Source organism: Siphateles boraxobius, unplaced genomic scaffold (genome assembly GCF_051911475.1).
Source record: "Siphateles boraxobius isolate OS27281-9 unplaced genomic scaffold, OSU_SipBor_1 65, whole genome shotgun sequence".
NCBI lineage: Eukaryota > Metazoa > Chordata > Actinopteri > Cypriniformes > Leuciscidae > Siphateles > Siphateles boraxobius.
The window spans coordinates 531,188-550,657 of record NW_027509192.1 but is presented as its reverse complement, the minus strand read 5'-3'; the positions used below and the strand labels follow the sequence as shown (position 1 = coordinate 550,657).

At 36.0% G+C, this 19,470-nt stretch overlaps 1 protein-coding gene across 1 annotated transcript; it reads left to right on the top strand.

Annotated features, from left to right (window-relative positions):
• Nucleotides 1-858: 858 nt before the first annotated feature.
• epx (eosinophil peroxidase) lies at nucleotides 859-19,419 on the top strand. Its single transcript, XM_077209986.1, has 17 exons — nucleotides 859-1,148; nucleotides 1,835-1,925; nucleotides 2,152-2,236; nucleotides 2,439-2,614; nucleotides 3,641-3,773; nucleotides 4,831-4,960; nucleotides 5,914-6,120; nucleotides 7,690-8,071; nucleotides 8,482-8,642; nucleotides 8,734-8,992; nucleotides 10,013-10,183; nucleotides 12,594-12,831; nucleotides 15,034-15,239; nucleotides 15,333-15,497; nucleotides 16,576-16,659; nucleotides 16,751-16,853; nucleotides 18,837-19,419. The coding sequence occupies exons 1-17, from the start codon at nucleotides 1,131-1,133 to the stop codon at nucleotides 18,892-18,894; spliced, it is 2,667 nt and encodes an 888-aa protein (XP_077066101.1). The 5' UTR covers nucleotides 859-1,130; the 3' UTR covers nucleotides 18,895-19,419.
• The last annotated feature ends 51 nt before the right edge of the window (nucleotides 19,420-19,470 follow it).

Here is a 19,470-nt window from a genome sequence, read left to right as displayed (position 1 = left end):
TAGAGACTACTAGCAATGAATTAAATAGATTTTATTCACAGTGACACTAGATTTGGATGGTAATGGTCATGCTGTGTTACAAAAACACCAGCTTGGCACTGGTTTCCCCTGTATGTGGCACACGTGGTCCAATCAGACGTGTAAAGTTATTCGCTTCTGTGCGTCAAACTCGTGTTCGGCGAGAACAACAGCCTTTTTAAAGTCATCAAACTGCAATCCCCGACTCTGTTCTCCTCACTTTCCAATTTCTCTTATCAGACTTTCAGAACTGTCTGTTTTTCTCTGTTGCTCCACTGACCTCTTTTCCAGGTGTGTCTTAAATCTGATCGTACCCGTGCCAGCAGAAGTGTCATCCGCAGGTGGGCAGAAAGAAGGGGCATTACTGGAAATATCGGCAACAAACTCATTACAAAAAGTAATACACATCCTGCACCGTTTGAGCTCCAGACATGAATGATTCCTCAAATCATGTGTGTTGTTGAGGAGAGCTGTGCTGTCACTTTACCAAGGGATCAGATGCATCATTTTCACCTGCTGGACAGAAAACTTGGTTAAATATTATGATACCCGATAATATTACACCCTAGAACAGCTTAGCAATGCCTTTAGCACTGCTCACGTTTTGTTCAGAAGGTGAAACCGTGCGCTGTGGCTCTATATGACTTGCATGAGGAGTGATTGGGTCGATTACTCCATTAGATAGAGGATGATGGGTTTGGATCAGGGCAGGACATTCACTCTGTGTGTTGGGGATCGTTTGATGTTGAATTGTTGTCACCAGTCACACAGATAACCGAATTCTGCACATACCTGTAGACTGAAGCCAGTGTATAAAAGTCAGTCCCCTCACATACGGCCGACACAAACCTCCTGATACACGTAATTACACTGATTTATACAGTCGCACATCATCAAACTGTTCATATTGTGATGTATAAATACTCTGGCTAATTATTTGGCATATTTATAAGATTATTTTTCTGCATTCATTGCTATTTGTTTATTGTATTTTTGTACATTACCGCTACTCTTCTGTACACAAGCCCACGCAACGCGTAGTTTTATTTTGAAGCAAGAACAAAATGTTATATATTTTACAAGAAAAAAAGTGAGAATACAAGACCGTACAGATGGATACGACATGCTTGGTAAGTACAACTAAGAAGTACACTAATATATTATTTGAATGTTTATATTAATATTATTTTGTACAATAGTTGCATATTTGTGTATTTTTATAGTTTGTGTGTGTGTGTGTGTGTGTGTGTGTGTGTATATATATATATATATATATATATATATATATATATATAATTTTCTTAATTATATATATATATATATATATACACAATGTTTTGGATAGTTTTTTATTAATTATTTTCATATTTATATTTTTTGTATAATAGTTGCAATAGTAGTAACTATACTGTAGTTATTGAACCAGGGGGAAAAAACAATCAACCATACAAAAAAATAACTTTTATCATGTTTAATAACTGTTTTGTATAGTTATTTGATTAATTTTTATTTTAATATTTAAATTATTTTGTATAATAGTTGCATGTATGTGCAATAATTATATATAAAATAATAATTGTATAAAAACGAATTATTACAAAAGTATGCAACAATTGTGCAAAATAATATTAATATATTATTACAGATGAAAAAAAACTATACAAAAATATTTTTGTGTAGTTTTCGGATTGTTTATTCATGTATAATAATTATAGATTGTGTGTGTGTGTATATACATTAACATATAAACATTTTCTATTTTTTATTTAAATTTGTACAAATGTAAATTTGTATATGTATATTTTTCTTATTGCAGGAATCTTCCTCATGCATGATTATATCTGTATTTATGATATTGCTTCTGCCGCTGTCATCCACATCTCTCTTTCCTTCCCAGAATGCAACAGGTACTGAACTATATATGTCTAGTAGTTAGTCTTTTTCTGGGTAAAAAAATAAAAGTTTGTAACTTAATGCTTTCTTTGCGTTTACCAACTGCATGAACAAGACTGATAAGTACATATAAAGTTCACAATAAGACACTTTAATTACATTACTGCTGTTTTTGTCAACTCAAATAGATAAAAAAAAATGGCCGGTTTGGTAGTGAAATGTTGTGTGGTTTTTTTCCAGTGTATTTGGGATCTAGTTTCATTCAGGAAGCTTTACGCCGAGCCAGAGAGCTGACAGATGCTGCGTACGATCACACCAACGAGAGGTGACATTTGCATTCAGACGTATAAAATACCCTGGAAAGAAAACCTTACTGCTCTGTCATAGCCCATTTAATTGAAGTATCAACCAATCAGAAATAGAAACATGTAACTAGACACAAATTAGTTGATTTTTATCATACAGTAAGAGTTTAGAGCTACAAAATGATGTCATTAATTGTTTTTATTTTCTCTAATTTCTGTCAGAGTGAAGTCGTCAGTAGCGGACGGTTCTGTCCGACCCAATGACCTGTTGGCCTTGTTCAAACAAACTGGCCCGGAAACCAAAATCCACATCAGATCCGCCGAGTTTCTCGACAACACAGTAGAGCTGATAAGAGAGATGGTGTACACACACTCCATGGACAAACCTGACCTCACTGGTACACACACATTTGTGTCATATGAGACATTAAAAGTAAACAAATAAGGGGTTCAGATGGAGGTTTCATGTTTCACTTGTATTTTTGACTTGTGATTCCATCTTTTCTATTTATCTGTTTTGAATAATGCCTAAAATCGCAATAAAAAAAAAACTTAAAGGTGCAATGTGTAATATTTCTGAGGATCTATTGACAGAAATGCAATATAACATCCATAACTGTGTTTTCAGTGGTGTATAAAGACCTTGCATAATAAACGGTTATGTTTTTATTACCTTAGAATGAGAAATTTATATCTCCATAACCGCGGGCGCCCCCGACTATGGAGGTCGACATATTGTGTCGTCGTGCTTCTAGCGTAGCCGACAGCGAACACAGAGCGCGTTTCCTCACTACCTTGAAAAAGAAGTTTACAGTGGTGTATAAAGACCTCACTTAATGAACCGTTATATTTGTATTACCTTAGAATGAGCAGTTTCTATCTACACACACCGAGGGTTCCCTTATATTGAAATGCGCCGACATGTTTCTACCGTAGCCTTAAACGGACAAACTTGTTTCGTTACTATGTTGCTCTTCGTGCAAGGAAGCAAGCTTTGTTCAGCGAATAAAACACTGACACAATGATGAACAAGTAACAATTATATTCGCAATAACATAGTTTTCCTGAATAATTAAGTAAACATAATTTCTTAATTTATTCTTGTAAAGAAAACTCATTGCTGAACTGGCTACTCTCTGCTGTCTCAGACGACGACATCATTTCCTGTCGGCCACCGTAACTTTTGTTAGTTGCAATTCGTAACCTCACCACTAGATGCCGGTAAAAATCACACACTGCACCTTTAAAAGTAAACAAATAAGGGGTTCAGATGGAGGTTTCATGTTTCACTTGTATTTTTGACTTGCGATTTCATCTTTTCTATTTATCTGTTATGAATAATCCCTGTAATGCCTAAAATCGCAATTTAAAAAAACTCTGAAAGCTCTTACAAGTCATCTCAACATTTGTTGTGTGCATCTTAGAGCTGTTAAGTGCAGAAGACATGGAGACCATACTGCAGGTTACAGGCTGTTCGGCAGAGACGCAGAGACCCGTGTGTAAATCTGACTGTCTTTCCAAACGCTACCGTACCATCACAGGACACTGCAACAACAGGTACACACACAGATTGTATGGGATCACAAAATATATCATGTGTCGCAAACAATGTTCCATCATTAAGACAGGAACAAATGAATAATACACTATTAACATTTTAGTAACTACTATTAACTAACAAGAAACTCTGATTAACGAATTAGTAAATAATAGTGCTCAGTTGCATTAGTTAATCAGTAACTACTATTTTTCATACCTCACTGAAGACTACTAATAACTACTATATACAGGTTCATAATTAATATTATAATGCATAATGTGTAATATAAGGTAATGGTAACGCATTAGTAATGACTCAAGTGTTACTGCATCTTTCTAAAGGAACTACTAATTATTTGGATACGTTTCTAAAGTGAAGATCATGGGAACACACTAGTAATGACTAAAGTGTTACCAAATCCATCGGAAGGACTTACTATTCAAAACCTTACAAAAATCTCAAAAGCTTACAATGACTCCAGTCAATACTAAGTAGTTATCAAGTTTTCACTTTAGAATACTGATCCAAATAATTAGTAGTTCTTTAGAAGGATGTAGTAACACTTGAGTCAATACTAGTGGGTTACCGTCACCTTTTATTATAAATTATGCAATATTCATGTTAATTATGAACCTGTAGTTCTCTGAGAGGCATGAAAAAAAATAGTAGTTACTGATTAACTAATAGTGGATTACCCCATTCAACTGAGCAATATTACTTACTAATGTGTTAATCAGAGTTTCTTGTTTGTTTAGAACCTTTATTTACTTTATTTATTTAACCAGGAGAGAAGACTTACTGAGATTAAAATCTCTTTTACACAAGTGTCCTGACCAAGATAGGCAGCTGAGTTTGCATACAGTTATACATAAAGTTACGACATTCGCAAATTAGTTTTTTATAAAATTAAAATTTTATTAAATGAAATAGTTAGTAGTAGTTACTAGAATGTTTATAGTGTGTTACTCGTTTGTTTCGGTGTAGTTATTAATTGATGAAAGAGCAGTATTCTAAAGTGTTACCCATTTGTCATTGAGTTTTATTAAGCTCAGAAAACATCTTTTGTCTTTGCAGAGAAAACCCTCTCTGGGGTGCAGCGAACACCCCTTACGCCCGCTGGCTCTCGCCCGAGTACGAGGACCCTCGAGGGGCTCCGAGAGGCTGGAACACACAGCACACATACCACAACTACACACTACCACCTGTAAGACTGTCTAAAAACTCTAAAAATTATTAGTCTATAATTGTAGTTGGTTTTTATTTTTTACTTTCGCAATTTTACATTTAGTTCGTTTTATTAGCCATTTGGTGGGTTTATATTTTGCTAAAGTGTTTGGATACAATGAGAAACTGTATTTTACAATACTTTCTATATACCATAGCACTTTATTTTACAGTCATGTTCTCATGTACATACTATATACTTATTATAGTTATTACAATAACTAGGTACTTACGCTGAACCTACCCCTAAACCTAACCTTAACCCATGTAGTTACTGCAATGGGAAATGATGAAGAAAAAAAGGTTAAATATGTAATTTTGGTGATCATAGATGAGATTTAAGGGATACAATTATTGACTACAGGGGGACTTTAAATAATTAAAATTATTTATTTAAATCATATAATTTTCTTTAAATAAACTTTAATATGCATCTTGCTATGTTATCAACAATTGAATGAAAAGATATAAGCTAAAAGTGTGGATTTTCTGTGCCAAACGAAATTACAATATTAGCTCATCCAAATGTTGTTATTTTTAAGTTTGAGTTTTTCATCGAATATAAAAAAAAAATTCAGCTCTATTTAAAATAAGAAAAGTGTTTTTTTTTTCAATAGCTATAGTTTTAGTTAACAACTTTTTCACAGTGATATTTTCACAGTGATGCCATAGAAGAACCATTTTTGGTTCCACAAAACTTTCAGTGAACATTCTTAAAAGAACTGTTTTTTCACCCCTAGTTTGAAGAACATTAAAAAAAAATTGGAATGTAATGTTTAAAGGTTCTAAATGGAACTATTGAACCTTTTTTTTTTAAATGTAGCTTACTAAACGAAAGATGAAAATAACACCAAATAATATAATAACACCAAAGCCGATAATGGTATTGTACAGAAGTTGAGTCTTCCGGTCTCTCTTCTTCTCTCTTTGCAGGTCCGCAGTGTGTCGCAGGAGGTTTTGTACACTCATAATGAGAACATCTCTCTGGACACGTCTCTGTCTCATCTGCTGGTGGAGTGGGGTCAGTGGATCGATCATGACCTGACTCTGACCCCTCAGAGTCCCAGCACTGCGGCCTTTAAGACCGGAGCCGACTGCACACACACCTGCAGCAGGGACACGCCGTGTTTCCCAATACAGGTGTGTACGTACACCCTGAAAACAGATGCTAGATTGTAGGGCTGCCCCCTAATAATCGACTAACAGTTAGTCAACTAGAAGAGGCATGGTCGACCAAAATTGTATTAGTCGGTTAGTCGCAGAAAAATGTACTCCACAGGAAGTGGTGAAAAATTTAGTCAGTGAAATCCAAACATTCGCCTATTATTCATCAGCCTCAAATATGGCTTATCACTTGAAACATGTAAATAGCAGCAACTTTACAAGTTGGTTTGCACTAATGTTAACTTAGAGAAATGTGCGCTATTATTAGGCGCATAACTGTGTTTGTGTGGAGAGCGCTTACTGCATGACATACAGGCGCCGTATTTTAAGTTTAACTTAAAATACATTTTTGGTCATACAGATAAGAGTAATTAAAATTGTATAGGGTCTGCTTTTATTTCTGTAAACTCACAATAACAACAAAAAGTTGTGCTTTTGTAAAATAATGAAAACAATCTGGATGCGCTTCCTGCCGTCTCGGTTTCAGTAAACTTGAGCGTCACAAAAAATTAACTGAGAATTATTGTATACTTGCCTTACAGACATGAGAAATATATATTTATAGAAAGCTTGAAATGTCTGCTTTTAAATAGACAAACTCAAGTGGAAATCAAATATTCTTAATTATGTAATCCAGATGAAACGTGTGCATATATATGCGCGTCCACAAAGATGACGAGTCCGCATCATTGATTTAATATCTAAAGCCAAAAACACAAAACATCAATAAATTATTAAAATGTTTAAATAGTCTCCTGTTTTTTCACGACACACTCATAATTATTACTTTTGCCGGTGAACTGTGGCAAGCTTTATATGTGCGTTTGAGTGGTGATTAGGCTATGTAATATATAGACAATTAAAGGCTTATTATCAGGGTTTGAAATGAACTTTTGCACTCACCGGCTACTACATTTTTAGGTTACCGGCCATTCAGAACTTCTACTAGCCAAAAATAAATAAACCAGATTAACTAGGTCACAGCTTATATAAATATATATTCACATTCATTTCTTATTCAAACAAAATCCTGCCATCTCCTCCCTTCCTCTTTCATCGTCATCCTTTTCACCAAAAATGTGTGATGTATCAATATAAAGAACATAAAAAAAAGGATGTTGGAAAATAACAATGCTATTTAATCTTTGCTATAGCTTCAATGCAACTGAACAAGCGCGCCGTTATTTGTTACGTAGTGACGTCTATGTTCAAGTAAGCCACATATGAGCAGATTCTGCGCTATATGCTGTATTTAATATATCATGATGACTCACGAGTTTTTGCGCTAAATCTGCGCAGATTTGACTTGCACAAACTTCCCCAGCAAAGTGAGTAAACATAATAAGTAACACACCAAATTGGCTAGTGATTTGACAGCGTTATGGCGGGTGTTAATTTCAAACCCTGATTATTATGATTTGTAGCTCATTAATATAATCGCTTAAATGAGCGACTACTAGTCGACTAGAGAAATCTTTAGTCGAGGGAAACCCTGCTAGATTGTAAACACTGTCTGAACATCAGTCTCTTTTTCTTCACGTTCAGATCCCCCTCTCTGACCCTCGCACGGGCACTCAGACCTGCATGCCGTTCTTCCGCTCGGCTCCCAGCTGTACGGGCGGCTCCGTCCCTCTCGGCCACCGGGAGCAGCTGAACGCCATCACCGCATTCGTGGACGCCAGCATGGTTTACGGGAGCTCGGATGCGCTCGCCGCTGTCCTGAGGAACCTCTCGTCCCCTCTCGGCCTGCTCGCTGTCAATCAGTTCCACTCAGACCAAGGGCTCGGCTTCATGCCCTACCTGCCCCGCACACAACCTCACCTGGATCCCTGCGGCCCACGAGAGCGCATCAACACCATCCCCCTACCAGAGACAGCGGACAGGCTCAACATATCCATAGGGAATCGATCGTTCTGTTTCCAAGCAGGTTGTTGGCATTAATATTAAATAAAACAATCTTTTTTATTTTTTTTATTTTATTGTTATTATGTATTTTTTAATTTTTTTAAATTTATTTTAATTTTATAATAATAATAATAATAATAAATAAAATAAATTATTTTAAGTATTTATTTTCCATCCAATGTGGGGTGCTGGAGATGCAGTACCAACTGTAGTGTGTAGGCTAGTAATGTGTATTAATAAAGTTAATAGCTCAATTTTTATTTAATGTTGACTTTAAGGGTATTACAGCTAAAACATCTTATAACGAAACCGAACATAAGTCAATATTTGTCCTTATATTTTTATTCAAAAATGTCACAGCTAGGTCTTCACACTAATGCTTTCTGATTCAAACTGGCCGGTTGTCGTTCTGTTTTTGTGGGCGTGTCTCAGGTGACTCTCGGGCCAATGAGCACTTGGGTATGATCGCTCTGCACACGCTCTTTCTGCGAGAACACAACCGATTGGCCGAGGAGCTTCACAAGCTCAATCCTCACTGGAGCCCAGACACGCTGTACCAGGAGGCCAGGAAAATACTGGGCGCTGTCCACCAGGTGAGAAGATGTCCACATATAAAACGAGTGTTACAAAAAAAGGTTACTTTATTTATTCATGCATCGGACTTGCTGAATCTTGTTTTGGAAGATCTTGACATGGGATCACTACTTGCCACATGTCCTGGGCCGCAGTGCTAACCTGGTCCTCATGCCCTCGTACAAAGGTTACGACCCTGATGCGGACCCCAGCATCTCCAACATTTTCTCCACCGCTGCATTTCGGTTTGCACACGTGACCGTGCACCCGGTTGTGAACCGCCTCGGACCCGATTACCGGTTGAGCCCCGAACACCCGGCTTTGCCGTTACACCACTCTTTGTTTGCATCCTGGAGGATGGTGCAAGAGGGTTCGTTTCACAAACACACTTAACTAACAGATATCACCATATTTCACAATGAAATCACAGTTGTTTTATATTACAAGTTCTCTTAAATGTTAAGTTTTAATATGCTACTGATGCATTCATGACTCATTTAATCTTTTCAAATCCAAACTCAAAACTCTGTTGTTTAGACAATCATATTCCACCTGACCCATATCACTTTAATGTTGTCTTGCCAATTTTATTGATTACTGTTTTAATGTTTTTTAATCTGCTTTGTACAGTGTCCTTGGGTGTCCTGATAAGGCGCTTTAAATAAAATGTATTATTATTATTATTCATGGAATATGCACTAATTTGCATGAATTTCCAGAACAGAAATCCAAACATTGTATAAAGCCAGGTTCAAAATGCTTGTTTTATTTTGTTGACATTAGAGTCTAACTTTTTTTAGAAGGGGTTTTGGAAATCTCTTTTTATCACTTCATAAATCCCCCCAAAAAATTTACATCCAGAATAAGAAAATATTTCACCATGTTTTTAGGAATAAATTGTTATATAAATGGTAATATACATGAAAACCCCTCAGTAAAAACCTTCAAAATATAGATAGTAATAAAGTTTGGTGTATGTAAAGCTAGTGAAGTGGAGATTTCTGACTCAAAGCCTTTACAGATATGTATTGTAAATGAAATCTAAAGACACAAGAATTTAAAAAGTGTATTAAAATAAACACTTGAAGGTGCAGTAAGCGATTTCTGAGAAACACTGTTAATATTTGAAATCAACCGAAACAAACACAGCCCTCCCTTCATTGCTTCAATGCAAGAGTGGATGTGACTTTATGACAAATGAATGACAAGGAAACAATACTCAAGTGTAAATACAAGCAAGAGTTGGTTGTTAGTCTCCAGCAGCTCCAGACAAACAGACACTCAAAATGTGATAGAAGAAAAATAGGCCAATATTTATCATTGCATGCTAATTTACTCATCATGCATATCAGATTATGATGATGCATAATGAACATTTGTGTGTGTGCAGGAGGCATCGATCCTGTGCTGCGTGGTTTACTCTTGTCCCCAGCTAAACTGCAGACAGCAGATCAGATGATGGTGGAGGAGCTGACCGAGAGGCTTTTCCAGGCTCAGGGAGGGCTGCCGCTCGACCTAGCGGCGCTAAACCTGCAGAGGGGACGAGATCACGGCTTACAAGGTGCCAGTCAACAGCCTGTCATTAGATCACCGATTACCTATATAGGCAGCTGCCTTCTAAGGGCCTGTTTACACCTGGTCACTTCATGTGTTTTTACTGATCAGATAGATATCTGATTTATCAACACGATTCCATTTACACCTGGTCACATAAATGTGTTTTCGTAAAACGGATATAAATCCGATCTTCAATTCCCGCGCTATATGCAGATTTAATGGAGTTCACGTCATCGAAAGCAACAAGTTCAAGTGTTTTTTTTATTGTCGTTCAATCATAGTTTAGTACAGTACACTGTGAAACGAGACAACTTTCCTCCGGACCATGGTGCTACATAAAAACAACATAGGACAATCACAGAACCACATGAGACTATACAAACTAGATAAAATTTCCTCCATAAGTGCACGTGCAAACGTGTGCAAAAAATACGGGACAGTACAAAACAATAAATTACTAAAGGAACAATAGGCATAGTAAAAGACAGTGCAACAGATATGATCATCAGCTAATTTCAAAATCAAAGATTGCAATAGGAGAGAGCAGCATCAGCGGAAGATATGATGCACCTTTCATCATGGTAAGATCATTTTGTTTCTTTTTAAAGAAGATGATTGTGTGTTAAGCGTCTGCGACTTACTTTAACTCCGATTTGCGATAGTTTGCACGTTGGCTTGCTAAAGAGATGCTCTGCTGCTCATCTGCAGTGATGCCGTCATATCTGGCTATAACATGTCCAGAGGTGTCAAAAGTATTCACATTCATTACTCAGGTAGAAGTATAGATACTAGGGTTTAAAAAGACATCTGTAGAAGGTGAAGTATCAACTCAAGCTTTTTACTCAAGTAAAAGTGTGAAAGTACTGGTTTCAAAACTCCTTAAAGTATAAAAGTAAAAGTAATGTAAGGAAAAAAATGCCATTAAGGACAAAAGCTTAGGCCGCACCTGCACTACCACACCTCCTCAAAAAACATTTTTCTAAAGGCCATAATGACTATAATGTTATATTAAAATGTTAATGTTGAAAAATTTGGGATGCACTAGGCTACCTGTTTCAGCCGCATATATGCCCATTGAAAATGAATGCATTTTAGTACATTGCAAATACATTAAAGAACCATATATGTGTACTACATGTGCAGAAACCAATAGGGTGTCTATGGTACAGTATATGTTTATACCTCTCATCCAACCACAATCACAATCACTCTCTCCGGATGGTGCGATTTATCGTTTATTCGTTTATTTTTTTTGAACGATGACAAGCCGGACGTAATGAAATAGGATTAACAAGGCTATTTTTAAAATGTAAGGAGTAGAAAGCACAGATAATTGTGTGAAAATGTAAGGAGTCGAAGTAAAAAGTCGGCTGAAAAATAATTACTCCAGTAAAGTATAGATACCCAAAATTTCTACTTAAGCAAGGTAACAAAGTATTTGTACTTCGTTACTTGACACCTCTGAACATGTCATATAGCCTATATCACGCTCTCACATGTTTATTTTTAACATTGTTGGGAGGAGGAAAATTTACATATGTTGTTTCAACTACCAGATGCATTTAGACTTGTCCAGTTTCGTCTGTAAAGCGTCTCAGACTTCCTCCTGATGTGGTTTGTTTGAGCGATCGGATTTAAATTCTTCTCAAATGCGTTTCGGAGGGCATTTACACCTGGTCTTTTCACGATCTGATAGCTATCCGGTCACAGAAAACACATGATGTGGCCAGGTGTAAACAAGACCCTGAGGGAGCATCCTAACAGAACTACAAACTCACAAGTCATTTAAAATGCTGAAACTAATGCTTGCTATTGATTCTGATGCCATGTAAGAAATTGATGGCTGCATAAGCACTCTACTAAGCATATTACAGAATTATTTTTGATATATAAATTGGTTGTTGCCTTTTGATAGTGCAATGTTTTTGAGCAGCAATGCAAATAAAATGAAAAAAAAAACAAGCTTTCTCAGCAGAAGTGCCAGCATTTGTTTGAAATGCAAAACATTGTATAAGAAAAGGAAAACAAGTCATATTATATAAAGAAATACAGAATATGTGTTACTTAAAACATTACAAAATTGCATTACAAAACGCAGTAGTCTAATAATCATAACAAATCTAAAAAACTATTTTAATTTGATTTAAAATTTCTGAAAAAAAGGGACAAAATACAATAATTAATTGCATAAGAACATAAGAAGGCTTGTACTTTTTCTTTTAATGTACTTTTTTTTTCAATCATTATTAAATTTCTTATGATCTCTCCCCTATAATTTGAAATATTTAATAATAGTTTAGTAATAGTAATAGTTTGCTAATTTAATTTTCTTATAATTGACGAATTTCACTAATTGACCTTAATCTGGGTGAGGATGCTGTGCTAGACTTGCAGTGATGTCATTCTCTCCCCAGGTTACAGTGCGTGGCGAAAGCTCTGCGGCCTCTCTGCCCCTGCGAACGAGTCTGATTTAACAGGGATTCTGGGTAATGTAGTTCTGGCCAGGAAGCTGCTGCATCTCTATGGATCGGCCGAGAACATAGACGTGTGGGTCGGGGCGATCTCAGAGCCCGCTCTGGCCGGGGGTCGTGTGGGGTCGCTGCTGGCATGCCTGATCGCAAAACAGTTCAGAACGCTCCGAGACGGTGACCGGTAGCGTGATGTTACACTTCTTGTTTATTTAAACGTTGAGTGATTTCAATCTGGCATGATATTCAATTCAATTCACATTTATTTGTATAGCACTTTTCACAATACACATAGTTTCAAAGCAGCTTTACAGAAAGTGCATGAGTCCACATTACAATTTAGAGTTATGCCTTTCAGAAATGTACAAAATTTATTAATTTAAACAATGTAATAATTTATATGTATGATATGAAGTACATAATTAACCCACCGCACTTTGTAACATATTTTTCCCTCACGGGTCAAAATGACCCAAAGCCCTAAAATTATACTTTTTTTATTTCATTTTGATAATAATCTTTCTATTTTTTTACTCTTTTTTTTAAATTTACCTTTCAATTATTAAATTTGATTAAAGGTCCCGTTCTTCATGTTTTTTTGAAGCTTTGATTGCGTTTACAGTGTGAAATATAACATGTGTTCATGTTTCGCGTGTAAAAAAACACAGTATTTTTCACACAATTTACTTATCTGTATACAGCTGTTTTCACTGTCCAAAAAACAGGCCGATGACTTCCTTGTTCTATGAAGTCCCTCCTCCAGAAATACGTAACGAGTTCTGATCCTGTGTTGTGATTCGACAGCAGCTTATCGCACGTTGCCCGGAAAGGTCACGCCTCTTACAGTTACAATTTCGTACATATGACTAGTGTAGCATAATAGCTTGGCAATGAATAGTAAACAAACATGGCTTTACTACAGTAAGTAACGTTACATAAACATAGAACAATGATTCGCGTTGCTGCAGCTAAACGACCATGTGGTTAAACAGTAAACATTAGATATAATCAACAAATAATTTAAACTGATGATTACAAACACCAACAATCGATGGTGTCTGATTGAAATACTACACTTATTTAAAAGGTTTGTTGGATTAGTTTCAATTCCCATCTAGTTAACAAAGCTAAACAGCGTTGCACTTTGTGTAATTAGTTACAGAAACGGTTAAACGCACCAACTTAAATAATAAAATACACTTACCGGTTTTGGTCCATAAACAACGCCTTCTCCAGACAAAGAGGGAACTGCTCCATCTTTCAAGAACAATCTTTGTGCGAATCCGGCATTAAACTGATTGAGATTGAGGTTGAGGAAACTGTCCTCGGCAAAATGTGCTGCACATAGTTTTAAATGAGGATTATATTTTTCGGGAACCGAGTTAAACATAAATTGTAACCAGTTATCTCTAAGCACAGCGTCCCTGGGAAGGCCAAACAAAGGTGATGAAAATAACAGCGTCTCGACGACATGAAGACAAACACACTCGATACTCTTCCTCTTCGCCGTGGGAGCTCAACAAGACCACGCCCCCTTTTTTTGTGTATTCCTGTGGGCGGAGATTAGTCAAAAAACTGTTCTAATTACGTCATTAAAAACGGAAGTAGAGGGATGTAGTCCAAACCGCACGTTCGCTGTAGGCTTTGGAAGGGGACTTCTGTTAAATAAAATATCACGCTAGGCATTGAACTTTGAGCTTTATAATTTTACAGGTATTATTTATGCTCTAACAGCAACATTACACACTAACTAAAGTTTGAAAAATGGAATCGCGAAGAACGGGACCTTTAATAAATAATTGATAAATAGTCATTTAAGCACATTCCTCACATTCTTTCAACTTAAATTCAAAATAATTCGCAATTTCATGCATTCAGGTCAAAATTCCTACATTGTGTGTCTTTGCCGACCTTTTGTGGAAAAAAAATAATATAACACAATATTTCATGACTCTTGATGGCCTTACCGCTCTATATGGAGCAAATGAGCTGTTCCGCTGGGTCCTAAAGTCAGTTTCTCTTCAGTATACATTTAGATACACATGTGAATGTTTTAAAATAATTTTTTTGGTAAGGTTTTAACATTTATAGTTTGAGTTTTTTCTATGTGTACTGAAGCATTCTTCGCATTCCATTCATTCCTAAGGGGGTCAAATTGTCCCGCGATTGAAGTATTTGTTACTTTTTTTAAATTTCTAACACAAAACTCCTCGAATCCTTTAAAAAATTGTTTTTTTGTGTGTATTCGTGGTTCAAGTGCGAAAAAAGTCCTAGGGTCTTGGACCCCTCTGATGAACACTCAATTTTTTAAACATGTTTTAAAAATTTGTTTTGGGTCAAAATGCCCCGAGGGAAGGATGGGGGTTAAATGGTAATTCTGGTTAAGGTTCTGGTGGCAGAGTGAAGGTGTGTTCAGCTCAGCTCAGAGAGACGCTCTCCACACCACATCTCTGTCCCGCATCATCTGTGACAACACACACATCCGTCTGGTGCCCCATGATCCCTTCGCACACACACTCCGCCCTGACGACCTGCTGCCCTGCACACGCATCGCCCACATGAACCTCTCAGCGTGGAGGGAACCAGACGCTGGTAATAGTGACCGAAAGAATAAAGGGAATCAAATAATCCTTTTATTTTATGTGTTTTATTCATATTCAACCTATGTTTTGGTCTCATTTTTAGACCCGGTCTGTGGTGCCGTCCCGCGGTTGCATCTGGGTTTCTCTGTGCTGTGTGACTCTGCCGTGATGTATCAGTGTCCTACTGGATACTTTCTCCAGGGAGCCGCACACGTCACCTGTGACCCCAACACTCACAGCTGGAGCGCACAACCACCCACCTGCCAAGGTTCATGTGTTTTAAATTAAATTAAATATGTAATATTAAATGTTAAATATGTAATATCAAATGTCAAATAACATTAGATTACATATTAAATTAAATAGTAAATATTAATAAAATTTTAAACAGTTTATGTTAAATATTAAATTAAAATAAATATTTAAATTAAATTTAGAAATTGGCTATTTAAAATTAAAATTTAGAACAATGTTTTTATTGGTTATTTCAAATATTGATGAATGATCTACTCATTTCTTTTGGATGTTAGGACTTTCATTGACATTCTTTAAACCAGACTAAACTAAATTAAATATCAAATATTACAATAAATATTAAATGTAAAATAACAGTAGACTACATTTTAAATTAAATAAATATTAATGATAAAATATTAAACAATTACTATTAAATAAATTAATCCATTTAGTATTATTTCATTGTAAATAAATTTACTATTAAACTTTTGGACGTTTGAACATTCATAGACAGTCATTAAATTGAATTAAATGTACATGGTAAATATTAATGAAAAAATATGAAACAATTAATATTAATGTAAAAACCTACAGCATTTATTATTTTTTTCTGTATTGGAAAATGTTCTGTTAAAACTTATTTAAAATCCTGTCATGTTTACACTCATGAAAATATAAAGTGTACAAAGAAATTGCAATAATAGCTTATATGACATAAGAAGATAAATTATGACATATTATTTATTTATTTACTTGGTCTTATTTCAAACCATATTTGAATTTCCTGACATTATCTTACAATATATGTCATGCTACAATAATATCTTGCATGACATAAAAGTATGTACATTTTCTTTTAATTTACTTATTTTTAATCATTATTGAATTTCCTATTATCATTCTCCTATAAAAAGTTTGCTTTTTTATTTCCTAACAATTGACCAATTAAGTTAAATTAAATTTTAAATGTAAAATAACATTAGATTATGTGGTAAATATTAATGGCATAATATTCAACGATTAATATTAAATTAAATATTATAATAAAATTTGAACTGATTCATTTTACAGCCAGTTTATTAAAACAGTGTTTTTATTGGTTCTTTGAGATATCGATGAATGTTCTGCTCATCCGCCCGTCTGCCCTCCACACCTGCAGTGCTTCAACACACCTGGAGGTCACACCTGTACAGGTGAGCAGCATCCATCACCTGCAGTCTCCGACATCTATGGCATATATTAATCATAATCACATAAATGAGCTTTTCTTTGTTGCATATGTAGAAGCTGCAGCTCCGCCCCTTTCTGCCTCCTCCATTGTTGCGTCAGTGATGTCAGTCCTAGGGGGCGTGGCTTTATTTCTGCTCTTCCTCGCCTGGTACAAAAGGTGCGTCATAATCTCCAGTCCCTCCAGAAAAATGTGATTATGCGATCGCATAATTCAATGCATAATCAAGTCCGCAATAATTATGCGGGGGCTGCATTTTTACAAATATGCCGCACTTTCAACGCATAATTTGCCGATTTCCGCGCAAAATATGCGGGGCATGCAGGATTTCATAATCCCCGCATTTTCGTTGCAAAAAAGTCACATATATCTTAGCAGAAAGTTGAAAAATGTTGCGTTTACTTCACACAAGAGCAGCCATTTTCCCCTGTTGCCATGGGAACGTTATGAAGTGTAGTAATTACGCGACGTGACCATCATCGAAAAGCTGTAAAACAGTATGGAAGCTTGTTTTCGCCACAGAATTAAACATTTTAAAAGATAATTGTGACTTTATTTCTCAGAATTGCGAGATATAAAGTCAGAATTGTGTGAAATAAAGTTGCAATTGCGTGATATAAAGTCAGAATTGCGTGATATAAAGTCAGAATTGTGAGAGGAAAAAACTAACAATTCCGACTTTTTTCTCGCAATTCCGACTTTATAACACATAATTGTGAGTTTATATCTCGCAATTCTGACATATTTTCTCAGAATTGTGAGATATAAACTCGCAATTGCGAGTTATAAAGTCCAATTCTATGGAAAAAAAAGACTGACTTTTTTTTCTCTCAGAATAGTTCTGAATGTATAACACGCAATTGCGACTTTATATCATGCGATTCTGACTTTATATCTCGCAATTGCATATTAAAAAGTCATAATTGTGAGATATAAACATGCAATTCTGAGAGAAAAAGTCAGAATTGTGAGTTTATAACACGCAATTCTGACTTTATAACGCAATTGCGACTTTATATCTCGCAATTCTGACTTTATATCTCGTAATTCTGAGAAATAAAGTCAGAATTGCGAGATGTAAACATAGGAAGTAATAAGAAATGACTCTTTACATTAAGGTAGTAGCCTAGTGAGAACAGGGTGTTGGGGAATCACTTTTTTTCTCTTTTTCATCAAACCGCAGTTTTTGCAAGTTCCCGCACTTTCATCCCATAAAATTGCGTAAATATCCCGCATATTCCATCACATTTTTTTAAAGGGGTGGTAAAACACGATTTCACTTTTCTAACTTTAGCTAGTGTTAAATGTTGCTGTTTGAGCATAAACAACTTCTGCAAAGTTACAATGCTCAAAGTTCAAAGCAAAGGACTACAACAAACAGCTGGTAGAGACTACACGACATTCCTCCTGGGTTAGTGACATCAGCAACCCTAAAATGTACATAAACCCCGCCCCCGGGACACGCAGTCCATGTGGAGAAGAGGAAAAGTTGTTGTTTAAGAGTACATTTGTGAGTCAGCTCAAACTTAAGCATCCTCCTTTTCACATTCAATAAAAAGTCACTCTGTGTGCATCTCACAACAGTTCCTCAACGAGCGATTTATAGATTATCATGACAGAATATGCTAATTGAAGATAGTTAACTCCACATCAGCAACATAAATCATCAACTAACCATTCAGAGACGTCCTGTTGAATTCTACATGTTGTCACTTTTAACATTAAGGGCAGAACAGTTTCTGTCGTTTTAGTGTGTCTGCGTGTCTGCTAACACACAAGAGCTCTCGAAACCCCGCCCTCTGCTCAAGCTCATTTGCATTTAAAGGGCGCGGCATAAAACGATGTGTTTTTGCTAACCCTCAAAAAGGGACAACTTTAACATGCTATATAAAAATATCTGTGGGGTATTTTGTGCTATAACTGCACACACACACTCTGGGGACATCAGAGATTTATTTTACATCTTGTGAAAAGGGCATTTTACCACCCCTTTAAGAAAACGTGCCACATAATCAAGGATTTTTGGCCGCAACAATCACAAAAAAACTCCGCATTTTTCTGGAAGGACTGAATCTCCAGTTCAAGCAGTTGTTTTGTATGTTTAAACTAGTATATACTTATACTAGAATGTCAATCCTGCAGAGTTTTCCTTCGGAAAGCGGAGACGGTGAAGGCAGAATGCTGTCAGAGAGGAGGATGAAATGGAGTCAAGGGAAAACTGGTTTGGAAAATGTGCAGATTCGGTCACAATTGGTGTGTGTTTACATGTTCAATATTCCAGTTTCATAACCACAGTCAACCATGATGGAAAAAACACATGAATGAAACGTGTTCAAGCCTGCAAAGCATTTTTAACATTTTTCCCAGTGTCCTCGCCCTTGAGAAAAGCTTTTGTCTGAGGTAAATCTCTCCCACGTGTGACGTCACATCAGCTGATGTACTTGTCCTTGCTTTGTTGTAGCTTAGCCTTGAATTTGTACACATATTGAGACTGGCTTTTTGCTGTGACATCATGCATGCATGTGTGTATGATGCATTTAAATAAGCTTTGACATTATATGACATAACTATTATTTCAAGCATCATAAATTAATTTATGTTCCATTATCTCATCAAATCATAATTATACATATTCAATGCATGTAGAAGTCCAAAAATGTATATTTGACCAGCATGATTTTTATACATAAATTATTATGAATAAAGCACAGTTTCTTACATGCTATACACTTCTTTCTGGCACATTTCCAGGGACAACATTCACAAAACAAATCCG